This window comes from Phoxinus phoxinus (genome assembly GCF_949152265.1).
Source record: "Phoxinus phoxinus genome assembly, chromosome: 10".
NCBI lineage: Eukaryota > Metazoa > Chordata > Actinopteri > Cypriniformes > Leuciscidae > Phoxinus > Phoxinus phoxinus.
Window position 1 is genome coordinate 6507243 of NC_136885.1, and position 21755 is coordinate 6528997.

The 21755-nt window shown below is 38.2% G+C and overlaps 1 protein-coding gene across 1 annotated transcript in view; it reads left to right on the forward strand.

Annotated features, from left to right (window-relative positions):
- Nucleotides 1-17792, forward strand: part of macf1b (microtubule actin crosslinking factor 1b) — a 49624-nt gene extending 31832 nt beyond the window's left edge. Inside the window, exons 28-40 of the mRNA XM_079624916.1 lie at nt 569-763; nt 1888-2013; nt 2592-2735; nt 3267-3455; nt 8082-8196; nt 8285-8451; nt 8545-8707; nt 8804-8958; nt 10098-10172; nt 11191-11308; nt 12831-12997; nt 13119-13230; nt 14844-17792. Coding sequence (XP_079481042.1) covers nt 569-763; nt 1888-2013; nt 2592-2735; nt 3267-3455; nt 8082-8196; nt 8285-8451; nt 8545-8707; nt 8804-8958; nt 10098-10172; nt 11191-11308; nt 12831-12997; nt 13119-13230; nt 14844-14869 — 1752 coding nt within the window. The 3' untranslated portion in view covers nt 14870-17792. The remainder of the gene's footprint in view (nt 1-568; nt 764-1887; nt 2014-2591; nt 2736-3266; nt 3456-8081; nt 8197-8284; nt 8452-8544; nt 8708-8803; nt 8959-10097; nt 10173-11190; nt 11309-12830; nt 12998-13118; nt 13231-14843) is intronic.
- The last annotated feature ends 3963 nt before the right edge of the window (nt 17793-21755 follow it).

Here is a 21755-nt window from a genome sequence, read left to right on the forward strand (position 1 = left end):
TGCAGTACTTCATTTAGAAATGATAAATTCATCAATAATAAAGTATGAAAATATATAAATATTAAACACATATGCTTATAAATCAAGATTAAATCATTTGTAGCTGTATTTATAAAATGCTTATTAATGTCTTAATTTGATTGAAGTAATTTGTTAATTTAAGTTTACCTTACTCAAACCAGTTCATTATTTTGAGGGTTAGGGTTTAAATCGCATACACTCAAGTTTCTGTATAGAACCTTCAAGGGTTCTGTGAGGCACTTCATATAGAACATTTTAGGGGTTCCCATCATGGAATAATTTATGGATTTAGTTCATTCATTTTATTTAAATTCATAAATGTTATGAATTAAACAGCTCGTACTTCATCACTAGAAAAAAAATCTAAATAATTTAAAGTGTCATGCAATCATTTAAGACATTTGTCTTTATATAGAAGCTTTTTGACATAAATTATTCTTTCAAATTGAGTCAAGAACCCTGTGATTCTACATAGAACCCCATAGAACCTTTGCTTCTAAGAGTGTAGACTTGCTAGGTGACCCCTACACCTTCTCTGTGCCTGTAGGTGTTCCAGCGTGAGCTCGGGAAGCGTGCCAGCTGTATCCGGACACTGAAGCGGTCGGTCCGGGATCTGACACGGAGCAGCATGGCTGATGCCCACTGGCTGCAGGAGCAGATGGAGGAGCTGGAGGGCCGCTGGGAGGCCGTGTGCCAACTCTCGGTGTCCAGACAGGCTCGACTAGAGGCGGCCCTTCAGCAGGTACCGCACACTCCACTGTGTTAATGATAATCGTGGAACCTTCCATCACAGAAGTTATAGTTACTGCATGTGTATTTGGCTGATTTAGTCTTTTAACTGAAACAAAATAAGTTAAGTTGAATTTCTAAAAATAATATAAAAATGGTTACACTTTACTTCAATGGTCCACTTTAGACATTCTACTAACAATAAGAAACGTTTTAACTATGTCAACTAACTCTCATTAGTAGACTGTTACTAATTGGGTTCGGGTTAGTAGTATAACTTGACGTTTTTACAAAGTTACTTATAGTCAGTTGAATGTCTGTTGGGAAGCATCAAAATAAAGTGTTAGCAGATATTAAACAGACAGTCTACTAATACTCTAATGAGAGTTAGTTGACATGGAGTTTCAAAGTAACTTATAATTATAATGTCTAAAGTGGACCATCGAAATAAACAAATATAAATTGGCAAAAAATTACTAAAACTTTATAATATTAATAAAAAAGTATAGTCTTTTTTCCCTTCAATGTGATGAATGTTTCCAAACTGTTGTTATTTGTTAGGTACATTATCATTTACAGTAAATGTCTGTATGTTTTTTATAGCTCTTAATGTCTTTAATGTCTCTTATTCTCACCAAGATTTATTTGATCAAAAATACAGTACAAACTGTAATATTGTGAAATATTATTACAATTTAAAATAACTGTTTTCTATGTGAATATATTTTAAAATGTAATTTATTCCTGTGATCAAAGCTGAATTTTCAGCATCATTACTCCAGTCTTCGGTGTCACATGATCCTTCAGAAATCATTCTAATATGATGATTTGCTGCTCAAGAAACATTTATTATTATTATCAATGTTGAAAGACGTTGTGCTGCTTCAGATTTTTGTGGAAACTGTGACATTTTATTTTTCAGGATTCTTTGATGACTGGAAAGTTCAAAAGAACAGCATTTATTTGAAATAAAAATCTTTTGTAACATTAGGCTGTAATTTTCTTCTGTCACTTTTGATCAGTTTAATGCATCCTTGCTGAAAAAAGCGATTTCTTTACACTTTTGAACAGTAGTGTACAATCAGGCATATTGATAATCTCAACATTTTGCCCACTTTGTACCTGTGTCGTTCTCAGGCGGAAGAGTTTGATGTGATGGTTCATTCGTTCCTGGATCATCTTTCAGATGTGGAGAGGGTTCTGAAGTACGGAGTGATTCCTGAGGAAGAGGACGCTCTTCTGGCGTTTCGTACATGTCATCAGGTATGGTGCACATGGACCCACTTATTACTCCAGAAATGTATACAGAGTGTCTAAAGCCTGCCTTGATGGCTCTTCAAACTAACTCCATACACCATTGTCTGGTTAAGCCAGACGAAATTACAAAAAATTACAAGAAACAAAAGAAATCCCGCTGATAACAGGAGCAGTGGCATGGAGAGTGGTGTTGGCTTTTGATGCGACCAACTCATTCTTCACCCTTTCCATTTCACATCAGCTTAGACAGGCGTTTATTTTCAATAAAAATTAAGAAAATATTTGAAAAGGGGATTAAAGTGCCTAACAGGTATTTAATAGTGGGAATAAAGTGTTTATTTGGTAAGGATGACCTAACAAGGCAGCGCATCCATTTATGTTTTTAATAAATATAACCATATACACTGAATACGTTTTTATTATTGCATACTTTTTTTTATTATATACTACAATACACAAAGGTGCAAATAGTATCTGCCACTCTTTGCACTAAGTATAAATAGCATCTAACAACTATTTACGCTTAGTGCAATAGCTGCTGCCAATGTTATCATATGAGTTGCATGTGTGTGTGTGATCTGCAGGAGTCAATGAGTTCCTTGAACGATCAGCAGATGGAGCTAGAGAACATTCACAAACTGGGTGAAGAGATTCTGTCCTCCTGTCACCCTGACTCTGTCATCACCATCAAGTCATGGATCAGTATCACAAAGACTCGCTATGAGGAGGTGAGTCAAGTTAGAGGATGAGCAGGCCTACTAGATATTAACAGTTGCAATTAGAGTGCCACAGAAAATCTAATTATTTTACCAATAACATACACACAGTGTAAACTTTCAAGGCAGACCTACCATGATCTCTGAGGTTGCTGCTAAGTGATGAAATATGGTTCTGTAAAAGTGATTCAAATTAGGTTTTGAAAAATCACATAATTGCTGAACTCCTGCTAAAGAATTACACTCATCATAACCCTGAAGCGAACTCCACCAATCAGAGTCTTTGTCACCCTGTAAGTGGAGTATGATATGTTGTTGTAAATTATATAATCACGTCAGTTTCCTACTTACTGTTGGTACTACTATAAAACTATAGACAGCGAGATTATAAGAAATATAGTGAACTTTTCTGAGAGTGCAGGCTTAGAATTTTTAATGTGCATGAAGAACTTCTGGCGGTCACTGTTGTGTTGTTTATTTTTGACTGTTCTCGGTGTAGAAGTGTAAGTGTGTTATATGTACATGTGTGATTTCATGCATCAGGTCCAGATGTGGGCGAAGCAGCAGGCCGAGAGGATCCAGACCACACTGTCTGCTCTAGAGGCAGAGAGAGAGGAGGTACAGCGGCTACTGGACTGGATCTCTTCCACTGAAGAGTCTCTCAGTCTAAAGGAACAGGAGCCATTGCCTGAAGACTTAGAGATCACCGTAGAGCTCATCACTCAGCATGCGGTACTAATACCCAATAATAAATTATTCAGATTAAACACCCAAAAATGACAATGCTGTCCAGATTAACTCACCCTCAAGTCAGTAAAAACATGTATGATGTCTTTCTTCTGTTGAGAAATAACTTTCTTTTATTGATTGCAGTAGTGGCCAAAAGTGATGCTCAGAGGGAATTTTTATTTATATTTTTATTACCGTATTATGTTACTACAAGTCTGACGGAACCATCAAAATGTGTGAAAAATATGTTTAAAAAAAATGTAATTTTAAAAAATTTAAATATGAGGGAAGCACAAAACACTGAACTTGGTTTAATTTAAAAAAAAATTTATTTGGCAAAAAAACTGCATGGAGGAACAAAAAGCTCACAAAAAAGCATACATTGACTACAAATGTAAAAGTTGGTGGCAGTATTAAAGCACCTGAAGACAAAATAGCAAAACAAACAGACTTTAATAAAGACTCCATGTAATCCAAATCCGACACCAAACCATGAATTGACAAAACTCGAGGGCTGTTTTCAAAATCACCCCCTATACTCTCACTATTCTCTACATTACTCCACTTGAAGGGATGAATGAAAACAGGTCCGACTCATCATATCAGGCTCCGCAGCGATGTTGAGCTCGCCAAGCGTCTGTGGTGGGCTTAAACTGCTTTCTTTCGACTGATGTGTTCTGGCTGGGCACTGGGTTTGGAGTGGGGCTGATGATGTTACTGGACTACGGTCAGGGGCTGGAGCCCACGTGTGTGCAGCCCACACACACAAAAATGGCGCTGTATTCTCAGGAGCAGACTCTGGGGCTGGAACGGGCTCTGGAGTCTGGACTGATGAATTTCTCTCACTGGAACAGACTCTGGAATTTCTCTCACTGGAACAGACTCTGGAATTTCTCCCACCGGAACAGACTCTGGAATTTCTCTCACCGGAACAGACTCTGGAATTTCTCTCACTGGAACAGACTCTGGAATTTCTCTCACCGGAACAGACTCTGGAATTTCTCTCACCGGAACAGACTCTGGAATTTCTCTCATCGGAACAGACTCTGGAATTGCTCTCACCGGAACAGACTCTGGAATTTCTCTCACAGGAACAGACTCAGGAATTGCTCTCACCAGAACAGACTCAGGAATTTCTCTCACCGGAACAGACTCAGGAATTGCTCTCACAGGAACAGACTCTGGAATTTCTCTCACAGGAACAGACTCTGGAATTGCTCTCACAGGAACAGACTCAGGAATTGCTCTCACCAGAACAGACTCAGGAATTGCTCTCACAGGAACAGACTCTGGAATTTCTCTCACAGGAACAGACTCAGGAATTTCTCTCACCGGAACAGACTCAGGAATTTCTCTCACCGGAACAGACTCTGGAATTTCTCTCGCTGGAACAGACTCTGGAATTTCTCTCACAGGAACAGACTCAGGAATTTCTCTCACTGGAACAGACTCAGGAATTTCTCTCACCAGAACAGACTCTGGAATTTCTCTCGCTGGAACAGACTCTGGAATTTCTCTCACAGGAACAGACTCTGGAATTGCTCTCACCGGAACAGACTCAGGAATTTCTCTCACCGGAACAGACTCAGGAATTTCTCTCACCAGAACAGACTCTGGAATTTCTCTCGCTGGAACAGACTCTGGAATTTCTCTCACAGGAACAGACTCAGGAATTTCTCTCACTGGAACAGACTCTGGAATTTCTCTCACTGGAACAGACTCTGGAATTTCTCTCACTGGAACAGACTCTGGAATTCCTCTCACTGGAACAGACTCTGGAATTGCTCTCACCGGAACAGACTCAGGAATTGCTCAGGAATTTCTCTCACAGGAACAGACTCAGGAATTGCTCTCACCGGAACAGACTCAGGAATTGCTCTCACCGGAACAGACTCAGGAATTGCTCTCACTGGAACAGACTCTGGAATTTCTCTCACCGGAACAGACTCTGGAATTTCTCTCACCGGAACAGACTCTGGAATTGCTCTCACCGGAACAGACTCTGGAATTTCTCTCACAGGAACAGACTCAGGAATTTCTCTCATCGGAACAGACTCTGGAATTGCTCTCACCGGAACAGACTCTGGAATTTCTCTCACCAGAACAGACTCTGGAATTGCTCTCACCAGAACAGACTCAGGAATTTCTCTCACCGGAACAGACTCAGGAATTGCTCTCACAGGAACAGACTCTGGAATTTCTCTCACAGGAACAGACTCTGGAATTGCTCTCACAGGAACAGACTCAGGAATTGCTCTCACCAGAACAGACTCAGGAATTGCTCTCACAGGAACAGACTCTGGAATTTCTCTCACAGGAACAGACTCAGGAATTTCTCTCACCGGAACAGACTCAGGAATTTCTCTCACCAGAACAGACTCTGGAATTTCTCTCGCTGGAACAGACTCTGGAATTTCTCTCACAGGAACAGACTCAGGAATTTCTCTCACCGGAACAGACTCTGGAATTTCTCTCACTGGAACAGACTCTGGAATTTCTCTCACTGGAACAGACTCTGGAATTTCTCTCACTGGAACAGACTCTGGAATTTCTCTCACTGGAACAGACTCTGGAATTTCTCTCACCGGAACAGACTCTGGAATTGCTCTCACCGGAACAGACTCTGGAATTTCTCTCACAGGAACAGACTCAGGAATTTCTCTCATCGGAACAGACTCTGGAATTGCTCTCACCGGAACAGACTCTGGAATTTCTCTCACAGGAACAGACTCAGGAATTTCTCTCACCGGAACAGACTCAGGAATTTCTCTCACCAGAACAGACTCAGGAATTGCTCAGGAATTGCTCTCACCAGAACAGACTCAGGAATTGCTCTCACCAGAACAGACACAGGAATTGCTCAGGAATTTCTCTCACCAGAACAGACTCTGGAATTGCTCTCACCAGAACAGACTCAGGAATTGCTCTCACCAGAACAGACTCAGGAATTTCTCTCACCAGAACAGACTCTGGAATTGCTCTCACCAGAACAGACTCAGGAATTGCTCTCACCGGAACAGACTCAGGAATTTCTCTCACCAGAACAGACTCTGGAATTGCTCTCACCAGAACAGACTCTGGAATTGCTCTCACCGGAACAGACTCAGGAATTGCTCTCACCAGAACAGACTCAGGAATTTCTCTCACCAGAACAGACTCTGGAATTGCTCTCACCAGAACAGACTCAGGAATTGCTCAGGAATTGCTCTCACCAGAACAGACTCAGGAATTGCTCTCACCAGAACAGACTCAGGAATTGCTCTCACCAGAACAGACTCAGGAATTTCTCTCACCAGAACAGACTCAGGAATTGCTCTCACCAGAACAGACTCAGGAATTGCTCTCACCAGAACAGACTCAGGAATTGCTCTCACCAGAACAGACTCAGGAATTTCTCTCACCGGAACAGACTCAGGAATTGCTCTCACCGGAACAGACTCAGGAATTGCTCTCACTGGAATAGACTTGGGAATTTTCCTCACTGAAAAGGTGGCTGTGGCTGGCATGCTGGTTTTCTCTTCACTCTCCACGATGGTAATCGGGGATTCATTGTGGACAAGCACCAACTCCACATAGTCCTGGAAGCTCCCGCGAGGCCCGTCTTCTGCCCGGAAAAACACATAGATACAAAACTCATCATAATGGACGAAAGGAACCAGATCCAAATACTTCTGTGTGTGGACCTCCAGGGACAGATCCCCCTGGGAGAGGAGAATCTTCACTGCTGCTAGATCCATGTTTAGTTCCATGTTTAGTCAACATTGGTTGCAGAAGAGATCAAACAGGATCTAAGTGCAGCAGTCTTTATTTAGAAATAAACTCCAATCTTCACAGAACAAGATCGGGAACAGAACAACCAACTTAACACAATGTACACATAGATAAGACCAGACAAACACTCACAAACTGAACGGGATAACGAGACACACGCCTGAACATAATGATGAAATCAAATTAATAACCATGCCAACTGACAAGGAGCGGGAAAACACAAACAAATCCATGCGGTGTGACTACCAATTTTATAGTAAAAAATCAATGAATTATGTATTACCGGTATTATATGATGTTAACTTTTGATCTAAGCTTTTATTTTTTTTAATCCTCATTCCTGTTTTGTCTTGTCTTAGAAAAATCAAAAACAATTACTTGCTTTTAGTCTTAAAAATGTGTTAAAGTTAAATAAAACTAAAACAATAAAAAACACATTTGTTGTTACCTGAATTAAAATAATATAATAAAATAATAAAAATAATTTTGTTTATTATACTAACTTGATGTACTAAGATAACTAAAACAGAAATAAAACTTAATAAAAACTATATAGACATTTAAAAAATAATAATAATAAAAATGACAAAAAAAAACTCACAACAAGAATACTAAAAATTTAAGGAACATTTTTAATAAAAGGGGGAAAAATAAAAACGAATTCAAACCATAATAATAATATAATAAAAACTACAATAGTATATAAATGATATAAAAATTAAACTGACGTACATAGAGCAACAATTTAAAAAGTTCTAAAAATCTAAAAAGTTCAAATCAAAACAAGACCATGATGACATCACAGCATTTAATCATCATTTAAATAAGGTTTAAATTCAGAAAATTATGCTTTTGCAGGATTTTATGGATGAGATGAAAGGGAGGGTACCAGAAGTTGAAAATGCCACGAAATCCTGTAAACACAAGCTGGTTCCCAAGCAGCAGGTTTCCCCCAGTCGAAAGCCACCAACAAGTGAGTAGAGAATCAGTGCGATTCATTACTGTGATTATTGTGTGTATGCACTCAACTGTAATCTCTGTGGATTGCATTGCATGAATAGAGAGAAGAGGCATGGCAAAGCCTCCGCTATCGGTGCCTCTACCGCTGGATAAACTGGACCCTCAAACCCCCGTGATGTGTCAGCTGGTGAGTCACTGGCAGAAGCTCTGGCTCCTGGCACACGGCAGGCAGAGCCGACTAGAGGAACATCTACAGCGGCTAAAAGAGGTGACCATGACTGTGCTGTAACTTTGATAAAAGTATATGTTTGTGTTTGAATCTATACGGTTGGTCTAAGAACCTTCTCTTTGGCACATGCAGTTGGAGGAGTTTGCTAACTTTGACTTCAACATCTGGCGGAAAAAATACATGCAGTGGATAAGTCACCTCAAATCCCGGATTTTGGATGTTTTTCGAAGCATTGATCGAGATCAGGATGGCCGAATTACTCACAAGGAGTTAATCGACAATGTTCTGGCCTCTAGTAAGCGCAGTTTTAACACTCTTGGTTGCTAATTTTTTGCATCGAGGTGTTTGATATGCATGTAACTTCACAATATTTGCCTTTGCATATGGACAGAATTTCCCACCAACTCCCTGGAAATGACGGCTGTTGCTAACATATTTGATGTAAATGGTGATGGATTCATTGACTACTATGAATTTGTGAGTGCCCTCCACCCAAGCCGAGACCCTTACAGAAAAGCAATAGATGTAGACCAGATCAATGAGGAGGTATGTGAAGTTCTGTTTCATCTTTCATATACACACTGCAAAATGTTATTATACTTATTTGTAGCTTAGTATACTTAGTTATTAAACTTAGCTTAGCTTATACTTAGAATTTTTGTTTTTGATATCTAAAATTTCTTAAATCAAGATACATTTACCTGAGAAGGAAAATTACTTAAGATATAAGTCTTGTTTTCTAAAAAACAAAATGTCAAAATTAAGTTTATGCTTAAAAAAATAAAAAAATATCTGTCTGTGGGGTTCGTTTTTTCCCAATTGAATTAAAGGTTTAATTCACCCAAAAAGGTAAAAAAAAATATCACTCACCTTTATTTCATTCCAACCCAATAAGACTTTCGTTCATCTTCGAAACACAAATTAAGATCTTTTAAATTAAATCTGAGAGATTTCTGTCCCTCCATTGACATCTACACAACTACCACTTTGGCGCTTCAAAAAGTTTATAAAGACATCGTAAAACTAATCGATTGATCAGAGAACATAAACAGAAGCTCAACCGATGCTGCTTGACGCGCAAGAACAAACCTTTAGCGGAAGCTCAAGCGTGCTGTGTAACACACGAGAATGGACCTGATGCTGCGTAACAAATAAGGATGAACCTCATTGGTTCTCGCACGTCAAGCGAACATGCTCGAGCTTCCATTTACCAGATCTGATGTGTGTATTGATGAATGTTTATATGTGGAAAAAAATTCAGTCTGTTCATCAGATAAAGCGATCGAGTCTTTTCATAAGAATTGGACTAAACCGCTCGATTCATATGGATTAGTTTTACAATCTATTAATGAACTTTATGAAGTGTCACAGTGGTAGTTGCTTTGACTGACTATGGAGGTGTTTCGAATATGAACAAAAGTCTTATAGGTTTGGAACGACATGAGGGTAAATTTTGGGTGAACTATCCCTTTAAGTTTATTTTTCTTATGTGACAGACAGACATGTGAAAAATGATTTTTTCTTGTTTTAAGCGTAAACTCAGTTTACATTTTAATTATCAAACAAGACTATCTCAAGTAAATGTATCTTGATTTAATGTATGAAAATATTGTTTTTCCCAGTGCATTCTTATCATCTACATTGAGTTTTTCTGTATTATGACTAACAAAAACACAATTTTGCAGGTGAGTCGTCAGGTCTCTCAATGCAACTGTCCAAAGAGATTTCAAGTCGAGCAAATTAGCGCAAACCGCTATAGGGTGAGTGGAAATCTATTCTATAGGTACAAATATGGCTGGTTATAACTGGCAATAAAAACACCTAGGGCTCTACCATACACTAGGCACAATGCAGCGCCAGGCGCGACACAAGTGTTGTTTGCTGGTTTCAGCCCGATGCAGTTATCATTTTCATGCCCAGCGTCAAGTTGTTTAAATAGCAAAAGCATTGGCACCCATCTGTTCGCCCATAGGCTGCTGGTCTGAAAACAAGGTATGTTCAGGCACATTGTTTGCGTGTTTGCTATTGAGGCAACTTAAATAGACTCTAAAGTCAATGGCGCAATATTTGTTTTGTTATTTAAAGAGCGCATTAGTAATATGCTCCTATAGGCGGGTCCACAACGCGCGTACACTTTGTCCCGTAGATGGTCTGCTTGCACTTTAGCCTCGTGCACGAGCTGATCAGTTTCCTCGCTAGAGAAGTGTTAAAGTTTTCCACTTGCAAATTCCACCATGTAAATAGCGAATCCGCCATGGCGTGAGCGCAATTGGCTTTTAAAGGGAATGGGAGATGAGACTCTGATTGGTTTATTGCACGTTACGCCCAAAACACACCCATTACTCATTAAGAGAATAGGGACAACCCTTTTAGACCATTCGCCGGGCGCATCAAACATTTTTCTTGTCGTTAAACTAGCAAAAGTGTATTCGGACACACCCTCAGTGCACTTGCATCGTGTGCTTTAGACCATGCACTTAGATCGAAAATAGGGCCCATAGTGTTGGATGATCTGGCCACAAGTAATCAGGTGACACAGATCGCCAATTACACCTGATGGTGTAACGTGTCTCAAAAGTGTCTTCTGTGGCCACTTGAGGGACGGATCTCTGATTTCATGACTACATACATCACTGACTACATCAGGTTTTATGGTCACTGTTTACTCTGTATTTAGTGCCAAAAACAGATACCAGGTGTAAATGGGGCAGCACAACTACATATTCACAGCTACATGCTTGACATGTGATTTTAATTCAAATCTGTGATTTTCACTAGTTTGGAGACTCTCAGCAGCTGCGGATGGTTCGTATTCTCCGAAGCAGTCTGATGGTTCGAGTTGGTGGTGGATGGACGGCATTAGATGAGTTTCTGGTGAAGAATGACCCCTGTAGAGGTGAAAAACTTGCATTAATTCAAAATCTGCATATCATAGATCAAGCAGAGGACAATGTAGGAAACTCAGAAGTGAAGACCAGGAGATTCGGTTATATCTTCAGCAGGATTCTTTATTGAGAACGAGCTGTTGGTACAGCTGCAGTCATCAAGTCTAACTAAGCCAGTGTACATATAGTTTCAGAAATATTTTAGGAGGCAGTGTTTAGACAAAGCATCTGGGTGACGAACTTAAACAAAGCATGCAAATGAAGTATCAGGAACCCACCCCAGACTCTCGAGTGTTGCCACTCCTAATCCAATCAGCATAACTATTCAAAGAATGGGACAGTGGCTCTTTAAAGAGCCATTAAAGACAAAGGGTGAGAGTTTCAGAAATCTGACTCATATGACGTACAATAAAGAGAACAGGATTGGCAGGAACCTCTTGCTTAACCGAACCATTCATCTGATGTCATCATCTTTTCACCAATACAATGTACTTCCCCTTAGTTTTTCATGTGATGTTACGTAAGGATGTAAAATCCTTAGCAGATTCTTAAATGTGTAATTCCACAACAACCAATATATGGCCAAGACGATGTTCTTAACAGCATTGGCTGATATCATCTCCCGTTTGGTTGCTTTGGCTAACTACAAACCTGTGCACCTCTAACTCATGAATGTTGTGTGATGATCAGCCAATGAGAGCCAAGCATCCTGGAAAGTGTTGCTATTTTCTTAGATTTCAAATGATGTAATAAGTAATTGTTCACTATTAATATCATATTCATTGTGTACTGTATAATTACTTTTTCCCATGCTTTCGTAGGGGCACAGACTTTTCCGTCACTACTTTCTTCACAGTGTTTACTTTTTAAAATAATATTAGTGAAGAAAAACAAGGAAAAGTTGCTACTATAAAACAAACTAAAGTACCATTCAAACGTTTGGGGTTGGTAAAAGAAGTCTCTTCTGCTCACCGAGGCTGCATTTGATCAAAAGTACAGTAATATTGTGAAATATTATTACTATTTTAACTGTTTTCTAGTTGAATATTTTAAAATGTAATTTATTACTTTGATCAAAGCACAATTTTTAGTCTTCAGTGTCACATGATCCTTCAGAAATCATTCTAATATGATGATTTGCTGCTCAAGAAACATTTCTGATTATTATGAATGTTGAAAACATTGAAACCACGACACATTTTCATGATTCTTTAATGAATAGAAAGAATTTTATTTGATTTTTGTATTATGTAAAAGTCTTTACTGACACTACTGATAAACAGAATGCATCTCGCTACAGAAGTATTGATTTCTTTCAAAAAACTAAATCCTATTGACACCAAACTTTTGAATGGTAGTGGATTTATTATATATTTTAAAGTTAAAGCCCTTGGCACTGCCCATTGAAGAACCCATATCAACCACCACAAATGAGTAACTCATAAACACATAATAATAAAAATAAATCATCTGAAATAAATCAGCATCACCCTCAGCTTCTGAAAGAAACACTGACACGCTCTTCTCACACAGTGAAGGGACGTACAAACCTGAAGATCAAGGAGAAGTATCTCTCTCCCGACGCGTTCGAGGCATCGGGTCGCAGAGGGAGTGCTAAAGGCCTGACTGTCAGCAGATCTAACTCCAGCCTGAGTTTGTACAGCAGCGCTTCAGCTCCCAGCAGCCCACTGACACGCAAGGTGCACCGCACACCCGCTAACTCACTGCGTTCCTGGCAACAATGCTAAAACATTGTAGAGCTCCCAATGTCATTGATAGGATTTATTTTTCTGAAGTCACTCTGTTTTTGTCCTGACACAGGCATTGCTACGCAGAAGTTTCTCTGGTGAGAGGTGTATTCGACCCAGGAGCTCAATCGCTGCACTGGGGAGCGACCATTTCTGTGCCGACATTGACTCGCCTTCACATTCAGGTTAAAGTCGGGTTTAAACTCAGCTCTGTCGCAGTGTGTATTTGCCATACAGTATGCATTTATTTTCCAGTAAAATGCTAAATATTAAGGCTTGTTTTGGATTATGAAATAATCTAAGATTTAAGAAATCTGGCAGTTCTACAGAACCCATATCAACCACCACACACGAGTTATTCATAATAGTTCAAAATACAGTTCATAATACAGTTCAAAAGAGTTGAAAAAATACACTACCATTCAATAGTGTTTGGTAAGTTACTCTTAAAAAAGTTAATATCTTCAACGGTTTAATTAGATTACTGTACTAATTACTCTCTCTAAAATGTATTGGATTACTTATTAATTAGTAATTACTTTATAATCCCCATATAAACCTCGACCAGTTGAACAATACAATGACAGACATGAAACTGCACTTTTAATTCTTTCAAATAAATAATATACACACTGTAAAAAAATATTTTCATGATTTGTTATCACAACTTTTTATCTTTTGTCAAATCAACTTCGATAACTAATGTGTGAAGATAACATACTATTTTGAGTTTCTGTTTATTAAACCATTCTTCTTCATTGTATTAACAAAAAATTTCAATTACAACAAACTCAAAATTTTAAGGCAACAAGGTAACTTGCTTTTTTAAGTTAAACCAACATTTTTTACAGTGCAGTTGCATAAATTATTTTTGAATTCACTAAAGTGTGTAAATGGAGAAGGTTGCATTAAAAACATACATTTTAACATTACATTTTGATGTTAAATCCACTATTTTTTATATATAATAGGTCTTTATTCTACATAGTATTTAATGAAATTACATCAGAACTGTAATTAAATAACAGAAAATTTAAGAGTAATCCCTTACTTTACTTCGTCAAGGGAAAAGTAATCAGATTACTTGCGTAATTAATTACACCCAACACTGGTGGTCAGTAAGATTTTTAAATGTTTTTGAAAGAATTATCTTCTGGCTGCATTTATTTGTTCAATCATTTAGTAAAAACAGTAATATTGTGAAATATTATTACAATTTAAAAGAGTTTTCTGTGAATATATTCTAAAATGAAATTTATTCCTGCGATCAAAGCTGAATTTTCAGCGTCATTACTCCGGTCTTCAGTGTCACATGATCCTTCAGAAATCAGTCTAATGTGGAAAACAAGTCAATGCTCATTAAGAATGGACCCTTTTCACATTTCCGAGGTTCTCAGGAGTGGAAGTGGAAGCAAAAAGAAAAATAAACCTGATAGTGTTTCCACAACTATCCAAAAAAGGGAAGAAATTATAGAGATAGATAACAGCAGTCAGAAGATGTGAAATTTGCTGTCACTCCCTCAGCTATTATATTAGAAACACTCACACATCAGTGTTAATTCGTTTTTGGTATTTACTGCCAAGGAAATATAACACAAAAGTGTAGCGTTACAAATAAAAAAATGGACATATGTAAAACGTTATTATTTGCGATGTTGACAGTCTGTGAAAAGGGTCCATTGGATTTCTTTTCAGTGTCTAAATGTTATTTTCACCTTGTAAACTTCTGTGACCTGCCTATTTATTTTGCTCCTTTTGTTAGTACATTATGAATAATTTTGTGATTTGTTTTCTGTAGAAGAGGCAGAAAGACCGCCAACATGACCACATCTTGTCCCGTACCATGAGATCAACCACAGACAGACAGACAGGCGTTCCTTACTGTCCTGAACCCCATGATGGACAGATCCCCCCCAGCAGGCCTCAGATCAGTGCACACATTAGGACAGTTTGCTCCTCACATGAGCTCCTCTGCACTAGTGCTCAGAGGTGTGTAACACCACCAGTTTCCTATCATAACATGCCTTGATTTGTTACCTTCACAGACTTTGTTTTTACAAAATGGACTCCCTGCTTTGAGTGTAATGAGAGACCGCTAGAATGTTTTGCATGGGTTTTGAACAGCACGATGTCCATAGTCTCTGAGAGCAATAGCTTATGTAGTGCTTTACACAACATACATGCGCTGAGGTCTTCATTTTCTGTAGTTGCTTGCTGTCGGGGCAAATGCTTAATCTTACCCTGCCTCCTCAAGAGTAAAACCACTGCCTTTTTATTAGTTTCACATAAAACCACAGTTAGTGATGCAAAATACAAACCAAAAACAAACAGATGTCTGTTGTCTTATGGCTTCGGCTTTATGATAAGCACTGCTTTGGGGGTCGATGTTGTTGTTCTGTGTAACTGTGGCTATTATATCCTCAGGTTTCAAGTGCTAGAATACTTAAGGGTCTAGAGCATGAATTTAAAGACCACATGAAATTTACTCTAATATCACCTGAAACCATAAGCAACAGCAAGTAATAGTTCATGGTGGTGAATGAGGCTATTGGATTTTTTTATTTTTAAAAAGCGATGAGCCCATCAACACCTGAAGCTCATGTTTTAATAGAAATGCTGCAAGTCCTCCTGGGACAGTCTTCATAAATTGCTACTCAAAATGTGTTTAAACTAAATTTGTATACAGTCAATATTCGTATTATATTTGAAAGAAAAAAAACTGCCTTGATTCTTTAATTAAAGGCTGTAACTTATCCAGATTTTTGAAAATCGCGTTGTGTATGATGGGCACAGACTCAGATTTTACTCTTAGCGTCAGTCTTTGATTTCGTACATTCGGAGCATATCAAACATGTTTTGAACACATTGTTTTCATTTGTCACGAGTCTCCTTGCAATGAAACGCATGAACGTTTCTGCGTAAAAGTCTGGTAGTGATCCTCAGTGATACCCAGTTTACTCCTGGTATTAAGATGTGTTTCGGTCGATCGGATCAGAAGTAGACGAGGGAGACACACACCCGTTTACACCTGGTGATTTAATCTGTCTCTTTTGTCCACTTTCAAACACTTCTGTCCTGATTTCTTCAGGGGAAGGTCTATGGATGGGTAAACATGTTTTTTTCAGATCTTTTGATCAAATGGACAAAATAAGCTTATGCAATTTACATATGAACGTGTCCGGAGACGACGGAAAAAACGCTTTCGTTGGAGAAGCATTATTGTGCTTGGTATGTTTTTCGTCTTCAAACCAAACTTTGGTCTTCAGCTTACAGTTTAAATCCTGTCTGGCTAGCGTACTTCCCATAATGGTTACGCGTTAGGTCAGTAAGCGGAGAATAGGCATCTTTTTTGTGGTTATTCGAACAGCGCATACACTACGAAAGCAATCCGGTTGAATGCGTTTTCGTCTACCAGTGGAAGTGGTCGAAAGTGGACAAGCTCAAAGCGTTTTAGACCCCGTTTACTCCGGTATTTAGCGGCGTCCACTTATGATCCGATCGACCAAAACGCATATGAATACCAGGTGTAAACCGGCCCTAGTTTCATTTGTAACCATTTACAAAGTCGGCACATATATGATGTCTAGTGTTTTGAAATCTGCTCAGATTTCAAAAGTAAGGTATGTATTCAAGCCTTAACACATCATCAACTATTAAGAAAATCCAGAGTTTACTGATAATTATGACTTGGTGGTGTAAATACAATCCTTCCAACATGACTTGAATGCAACACATGAAAGAAAACGGCACTCGTCGAGTCATTTCATGAGGTCTTTAAATACTTGACTGTTTCTATTGTGAGCTTTGAGTCTGTTTAGGCATTTAGGAAAGCATTTGATTGTGTTTACCGCATATTTCACGTCCCAGTGTCTGTAAAATGTATATTAGTATATTTCCAGTATAGAGTATTTGTTTTGTTCTCCCCTAAAAATGTCTTTTTTTAATTTTGAACTATCATGCCACCATGTTGTAATAACTTCCTTTGAGGATATGAAAGTGTAGGTCTCAATGAGATTACATGACATAAAACCCTACCGCAAATGCTCCTTTATCAGTGCCGGCTTATTTTTGACTTTTATTTGAGCCAAACTATAACCACCTGCTTTTCTATTGTGTCCTGCTCAGGGCAAAGTCTGCTGTATTCATTATTTGCCTTAAACCTATTTGTAAAATGTCATGGGTTGAATTCTTATACCATTGTACCAAGTGTTATGGATGTAGCATTTGATTCAAATTACATATCAAATATGTGTGTCTTTTAATTTTGTGCATATGCAGTTCGGTTCTCTTAATTTCTGAGAGTTAAAATGGGTTTTGAGTGTTCAGGACGACAGCATTTGAGTTATTTCTTGGCATTGGCAGGCGAAACGATAGTGTTTTATTGCCATGTCTAACCTGTCAGTGATTGATTATTATCTATGCAAAAATCCATTTGACACTCAAAATCCATTTCATTTCCTTGATTATTCATGTTCAGCTTATAAATGCTGGTTTATAATATCCATTATTTGAACACTGGAAAGAGATCCTCTTCTGCTATGCACCTGCTATTATTGTACTGTAAATCTCTGAGCCTGTAAATATTGGTAGCATTATTGCTTATTTTCTGTACGTTTCGGATCTTGTAAAATAAGGGTTACACGCTGTAGAATTTGTGTTCAGCACTGCATAACTTTTAGGGCCTAGTTGTGGAGTGACACTAATAACTACATTTCTTGTGATTACAAATCTGTTCAAATAAAATGTTTTATAGAATGTTGTGTATAAAATGTCTATAAACTGCTTTGTACATTTTTGCTAAATGCAGCACTCGAAGAAAAGTGTGTTACACTTTATTTTAACATGTCCTTGTAACAGTGTTATTATACATTTAAAGGGATAGTTCACTAAAAAAATAATATTCTGTCATCATTTACTCGCCCTCAAGTTGTTTCAAACCTGTATGAATTTCTTTCTTCTGCTGAACACAAAGGAAGATATTTTGAATAATTATCGGTAACCAAACAGTTGGACCCCATTGACTTCCATAGTATTTTTTTCCCCATTAACTCTGGTTACCGACATTCTTCAAAATATCTTCTTTTGTGTTCAGCAGAAGAAAGAAACTCATACAGGTTTGGATCAACTTGAGGGCGAGTACATGATGACCGAATTTTCATTTTGTGGTTAATTATCCCTTTAAGGAAGGTTATTGATACATTTATCTCTCTAAATACAAAAAGAAAGAAAGAAAATTAAAGGATAATTCCTGTATTTAACACCTTGAGTCTATATTGTAGTTTGTTTTGGATGAACAAGAGTGGTGGACAACATTTTTTTAACAATGGTTCCTCTCTCTCGAGTTTTTGACTATAAAAGAATTGGCCATGGACCCATTTAACATTGGAGTCAATGGTCATGTCCGAAAATGTAATTAAAACAACCTTCAACATTAGTTTTCAAAACTGTGCAACTCACCGAGTGATTAGTGATGTTAGTTGATGTTCCAGAAACAAAAAGTGTTGCGAAATACAGTTTCTGTCGTGTTTTATTCGTCATTTTGTAAAATCCCATTGAATTCTGTTGAAGGACTGAGTGCTCGTTAATATAAATGCGCTACCGGAAACGGAAAGGGGGCTGTTTACATTTGGTCGATGTAATCTTTTTGCTCGCTTCCGTTTCTCATAAGGCTAGCGAGCAGAGCAACTGTGCTCCGGGAGAGTAAGCGAAATAAACAAACAAAACCTTGAAAATATTGAAAGACGTGACCACTGACCAGTGTAATATGAAGTTGAACTCGACTGTGACCGTGAGTGTCCCGCGAGACATAAACATCGGTTATCGCCATCAAGTGGTCGGGAGTGTGCTAACGCTTCAGATTCAAATATTGAGCGGAAGTTACACGGTTGTGAAGTGTCTGAAAAAATAGTTCCACTATAGCAAAATAAACGGATTGGAATCATATATTGCGACGATATATTGTTTATAATCATCAACGAACACCACTAACCACTCGGTGAGTTTAACAGTTTTGTAAACGAACATTATTGGCTGTTTTAATGACATTTTCGGACATGACCATTGACTCCAATGTTAAATGGGTCCATGGCCAATTCTATTATAGTCAAAAACTCGAGAGAGGAACCATTGTCAAAAAAATGTTGTCCGCCACTCTTGTTCATCCAAAACAAACTACAATATAGACTCAAGGTGTTAAATACCGGAATTATCCTTTAAGTGAAATTAAGAAATGACTTTGAAGATACACTTATTCAGATGTTTATCCACCTCACAGGGAACGTTCTCTCAAGGTTCTCTCAAAGTTATGAAAAAACATTCTTCCAGTAACATTAACAGAGCTTTTTTTTTTTTAGTTATCTAGCATTTAATAGTGTTCTCAAAATGTTCGAACAAAAACATTATTTAATGTTATTCATTGAAAGTTTTTTCTTTTTCTTGAAATGTCTTAGTTGGATGTTCATCTAATGCTTTTAAAATGTTTACTTTCCACTTTTACATTACTTTTGTATGTTCTCTGAACATTCCTCAACGTTCCTAGCCTGGGAAAACCCAGACCACTCTCAGTTGTAACTGAGTTAGGGTCTGGCAAAGCTCCATAGACAATTCATTTCCACAGGGGCGTCATCAACGGACGTCGCTCAAATGGCTCTGGGCGCAATTGGATAGATCTAACCAATCAGAGCGATGAAGGACATGACGTATGCAGAGCCCATTCGTTTAGCCACCAACGGGGCAAGCTGGTATATCAGACTTTTTCCGAATCCAGTTGGTAAGACAGCAAACACATCTTTTTTTAGATATGAAGGCTTCGAGTGCTGTTTTTTGCTCGGGTTTTAACGAAAATGACCATTTTAAATCGCTTGAAACAGACGCGATAGCTGATTCGAACGAGTGATGTTCCACGGCGGCATCCATCTTTGTAATGTACAAAATCTGCGTCACCGTCGCTGCTCTGTCGTCATCGTGTAAAGCCCGCCCCAACGTTTCTGATTGGTGCCGCGATTTCGACGGATTGGAAATGGGTTTTAATGGGCTCTTTGCCAGACCCACTTGCAGAGCAAATATAAATTTGCCGGAAGTGGTCTGGGTTTTCCCAGGCTACAACGTTCCCATAATGTTTGCAAAATGATAAAATAGAATGTTTTCAAAACATTAAAAAAAAATTCTGAGAACATTCAGAAAAAAACATATATCGAGAACATTAGCAAAACAGGACATGGTTTTGTTAGCTGGTAGACAAGGTTGCAAGTTTCCTTTATCTTTACTGAATGCATTAAGAGCTGCTGTCTGATTGACAGATTTGTATCATCACATTATTTAAAGTGAACCATTTTAATGCATTTATTGACATTGTAATATTTACGCACCAAAGTTATGCACTGATTCTGCTGTGTCTTACACTGGGCTGTTTTAGGTTTTTGGGAATTGTTTCTTCTGAACTAATCTTCTCTAGCCTCAACATTCCCTGTGTGCTAACATCATCTAAACACTGCGGGATATTGATTTCTACTTGATACCATTCAAGGGTATTAGAAATGCTGACAACTCTCGCTGTGAGACCTTGGGGAAGCCAATCTGAGCAAGTGACCATGGAGCTGGACTCTTGGCAGAGGTGAAGATATAGAAATAAAGTTCACATGACACATCAGTGTAAAGGAACTTTCCATGTTTCAACGGAATAATTCAAAGAAATTAACATAGTGCATACAATTTTGGGATTTAAACAGAAGTTGTGATAGTATTTTCTTTCCTTTTGAGACATTTTCTTGGCTTCTCAAACAAGAACACATGTAGGGCACGCTTGATTTTGTCCATTGGGGAAATGATTGGATGGTTGTGGATTGCTATTGGTGGATCTCATGTGAGTGACAGGTTGCCCCGCCCTCATCATCAGAGAAGAGAAGAGACGTCACTGCAAGAGGGAAGGGGAAGTTATTTTGATTATGGATTATGAAGATTATGGATTGAAAAAAATAAAGATGTGCACGGAAAAATCACTTACAATAAATACTGCAATATTCAATAAAAAGGGGTCAATTTTGATTTCATGGTAAATTTGAAATGATGAAAAAAGTTATTCAATAACTTTCAATCTAACAGCCTTTCATAAACAATGACCACTTCCATCAAGCTCAAAATACACCATTAAAATATCATATATGACTTATAGATCCAAGTCTTCATATGTCATACAATGAACAGACTGAACGTTTGCTCACTGAAAACCTTTTCCTCTGCCAAAGTTCTCAGATCTCATTTGTGAATGTGATGGTGTTCAGATTTAAAAATGGCCGATTAACATCATATGGGTTTGACATTATAGAGCTACAGTAGATGCCTTCAGGTGATATGATATACAGTAGAGCACACAAGCCTTGCACAAGTTTGCATGAAGGGTTGAAAGAAAGTCATATGGGTTTTGGAACGACATGAAGGTATGAAGAGTAAATGACAGGATTTTCATATTGAATTAACTATTTCTTCAAGCAAACTTTCCTTTTGTCATTGGGAACACAAAGCGCTCAGCCTCTTGAATTGAAGCGTCTGACACACTCCCTCCTCCTGCTTTACTCTCGTCTTACTCTCGTCTGTCTGATAGCAGCAGTTCAGCTCTTCCCTTCATCCGAGCGTTGACTCTCACGTCTTATAGATTGAAGAATACAGCATTTAAAATAGCAGGTGAGTGTACGATGTCAGGAATGATTTCATC